The sequence below is a fragment of the Fukomys damarensis genome, unplaced genomic scaffold (genome assembly GCF_012274545.1).
Source record: "Fukomys damarensis isolate Sample0158 unplaced genomic scaffold, DMR_v1.0_HiC HiC_scaffold_19, whole genome shotgun sequence".
Taxonomy (NCBI): Eukaryota; Metazoa; Chordata; class Mammalia; order Rodentia; family Bathyergidae; genus Fukomys; species Fukomys damarensis.
Genome location: NW_022900931.1, coordinates 67,319,943 through 67,323,167, shown reverse-complemented (window position 1 = coordinate 67,323,167; position 3,225 = coordinate 67,319,943). Strand labels below are relative to the sequence as shown.

Here is a 3,225-nt window from a genome sequence, read left to right as displayed (position 1 = left end):
CGCGCTGCACGGTGAGCTGGCTGTGCACGCGCGCGCCTTCCTCCGGGCTCACCGCCCGCAACTCCTCCTTCTGCAGAGAGAAGAGCTGCGCGCTGGTCAGCACGCCTAGCGCGTCCACAGTCCTGCACGGGGCCGAAGCGGGCGGTCAGGTCTGCCGGCCAATCACAGCTCAAGCCCCCTGCAGCCTCGCCAATCACGTTATGGCTGTGTAGCCGCTTGTCCAATCAGAGCAGCATTTTGAAGCCTGGGTTCCCCACCTATCAACCACAGCACGTGGTCCCGGCGCGAAAGCGCGCCTCTTTCAGGATGGGGCGGGACTTTCCTGGAGGCACCAATCGGAATCTGAGAAATCTACCAGCGGAACACCCAGGCTATAAATAGGGGCCAATCGCAGCTCCCCTTGGTCTCCACGCCCCACTCCGAGCCAATCGGAACCTCCGCTCCCATCTCCCCCGCCCACGCGTCTGCGAGCTCCACTCACTCAGCGCTAAACCCCTTGGCCTGCAGCCAAGCGCGGACTTCTGCGGCTTCAGCGTTCCGGCTGAGCTGCGGCTCTGGTGCGCGGGGTCCCGGGGCTAAGCGGCTGGGCACCGAGCGGCCCTGGGCCAGGCGCGCCTGCAGCTCCTCGTTTACACTTAGCATCTGGGAGAATTTCTCTGCAGGTGAGGAACCGGCAGGGAGTCAGTGCATATAAAAGGCGAGGGAGTGGGCCCGGCGGCCTCTAGCGTCCCAAGGATGGATCGATTGAGCGTCCCTTCTCATTCTTTCTCTTGAACCCAAGGCCTTCGTACTGAGATACCGCCCCCACCGCCGCTTTACATTTTTATTTTAGCTTGGATCCAGTTAAGTTACTAAATTGCTGAGGTGGGGCTGGAACTTGTGATCCTCCTGCCTCACCATCTCAGGGTGCTGGGATTACAAGTGTGCGCCATCATACATGGCTTCATTTTTCTCTTTCTAAGCCACCCTTTCCGGAAAAGAGAAGACAAGGACCGCTCTATGAAGGGGCTGCCCCAACTCTCACCCTTCTCGCTGGGGTCCAAGTTGTTGAGGCTATCGCAGCTGTTCCGAGCCGGAGCCGGGGTAGGGGCCCGGACTGCAGCCGGAGGGTTATGAGGAGGAGCGCTGTTCTCCTGGAGGGCGAAGGAGGCTCCCTGGTTCAGAGGAGGACTTGGCGTCCCGCCCCTCCCTCTGGACTTTATTTTTGGTGGCAGGGTTTGAACTCAGGACCTTGCGTTTGCAAGGCAGGCACGGTGCCACTGAGCTACATCCCCTGCCCTCCCTCTGAACTTCTGAGCCCCCAGTCAGAATCCTTGACCCTGGGTCCCCACACCCCTTGTTCTCAGGACCCAGGCTCTGGCTCCAGCCTCTCCTCCCTCAGGAGCCCAGACTGCCCTGGCTCACCAGGCTGTGCACTGCTCCGAGTCCGGGGTGGGGTGTCAGGATATTATAGGGTACATAGCCCTCCTGGCCCTGTTGGTCCCGAACCTTCCACCACTTGCGCCTGTCATCCAGGACCTGGGCGGGTAGGGGAAGACTCAGGGCCTCGGGCCTCAGCTGCGGCTGTGCTGTGCTGGCCGTTTTGGCTCGCAGCCACCACTCCTCACCTCCAGCACGGCTCGCTGCTTGACTGAGAGTTCGCTGCTATTGCGGGCGTGGAAGTCGTAATTACAGAGGACCCACTTTCCTGTCGGCTCCTCCTCCAGCTCTGGCTCCCCGTGGCTGAGGAGAATTAGGAAGTTGGAGGTGAAAAGGCAGCCAGCCCCACTGGTCTGGGCAAGGAGGTGCTCGTGCGAGCTGGGGTTAGAGCCAAGCAGGGGGCCAGGTTAACTGGGACCTGAAATAGTAAAATAGATTTGCGTAGGGTTTGCTCCTTCCCTCGCCTGGCTCGTGCTGGCCTATGATGTGAGTGTTAGCAACACTTCCTTTTCACAGTGCCCAGGAAAAATAGCTGCTATTTTATTGAGCACCTGCTAGGCCCAGGTCATGTATCATTGTGAGTCATGGTAAAAGCAATAGCTGCAGCTGCATGTGTAGCAGTACAGGCTCGTATTGTTCAAAGTCCTTTATGGAGATGAGCTGATTTGATCCTCCTGAGGACCCGTGGTAGAGCTATGAATTTGGACCCCAACGTCCTTCCTTCTGTGGAGACCTCTTGTCTCCATTTCACGGCAAAGATGCTTTGGCACAGTAATGTAAAGGCCAGGGAGTGAGGAAGAGGCATTGGTGGACTGGGCCCAGGCACTGAATGTCGCTGTCCCTGTGCCCTGCTTGTGTGCAGCTGGATGGGAGCCCAAGTTTGGCCACAGCCTTTCGCTTCCCAAGCCCCTGCTGCCGGGGCTTCCTGTGCTTCCACAGGCACCGCCAGTCTCCTCGTTTCTTTGCAAGCACTTGAGTCTCAGAAGAGTGAGTGGAGAGCTGCAGGGGTCCCAAGCTCGAGATTTGGAAGCACAGGGGTGCGGGGGGAGGGTCCTGCAACACCAGGCAGCTGAGGGACCTCAGCCTGAGTCAGGCCTACCTGTGCCGGGGGGAGGGGGGGTCTTCAGGGCTGCGGCACCCCCTGTGTGGGGCTGGCAGCTCCCAGCATGCCGTCCTTGCTGAGACCCTCTGCCGCGGGCCCCAGCCAGACCCTCATTCACCTCTGGTTCCTTCCCTTCTCAGGTGGGCTCCCGCTGATCTGTCTCTTGCTTGCCCAAGGCCCCTAGACTTCTGGCTCTGTCTGCCTTCTTCCTCCCAGAACCCAAGACCCTGAGTCCCCATGGTGTGGCAGAACCACGACTTTGGGTCCCCGGTTTTTCTTTCCAGCATCCCAGGAGTCTAGGTCTCAAGCTTCACTTTTCTCTTCCTTTTAGCCCCAAGTCTGGAGGCACTTGGACGATTGCTTGGAAGCCTTTGGGAGACCAGAAGTCCAGCTGCCCAGCTTTTATCCCTGCCAGTGGCTCAAGGACACTGTCACATCCCAAATCTCCCAGCAACCTGACCCCAAGCTCTTGAAGCCCCCAGTCTGCTTCTCTGAGTCTCCAGGGTCCCCAGTGCCAAATCTGATTTTTTAAAACCCAAACATCCATCCCCAGCCTCTCCCTCTAACACCGGACTCTGTCTGCCCAGGAGCCCAGCATGAAGTGTCTTCCAAACTGCACCTTCCCAGCCCCTTGAGGATCTCCCAGCCTCCCAGACTACCCACTCCCTGTCCTAGGAACCCGGCCCTCCCCCTCCTCCCCGGGC

General features: G+C 59.3%; 1 protein-coding gene across 1 annotated transcript in view; it reads right to left on the bottom strand.

Moving 5' to 3' along the window:
• Eps8l1 (EPS8 like 1) overlaps positions 1-3,225 on the bottom strand; it is a 9,060-nt gene that overhangs the window by 363 nt on the left and 5,472 nt on the right. The window contains exons 14-18 of the mRNA XM_010617046.3: positions 1,608-1,722; positions 1,405-1,518; positions 1,025-1,133; positions 482-656; positions 1-122 (exon numbers count right to left, since the gene is read on the bottom strand). Of these exons, the coding sequence (XP_010615348.1) occupies positions 1-122; positions 482-656; positions 1,025-1,133; positions 1,405-1,518; positions 1,608-1,722 (635 nt within the window). The remainder of the gene's footprint in view (positions 123-481; positions 657-1,024; positions 1,134-1,404; positions 1,519-1,607; positions 1,723-3,225) is intronic.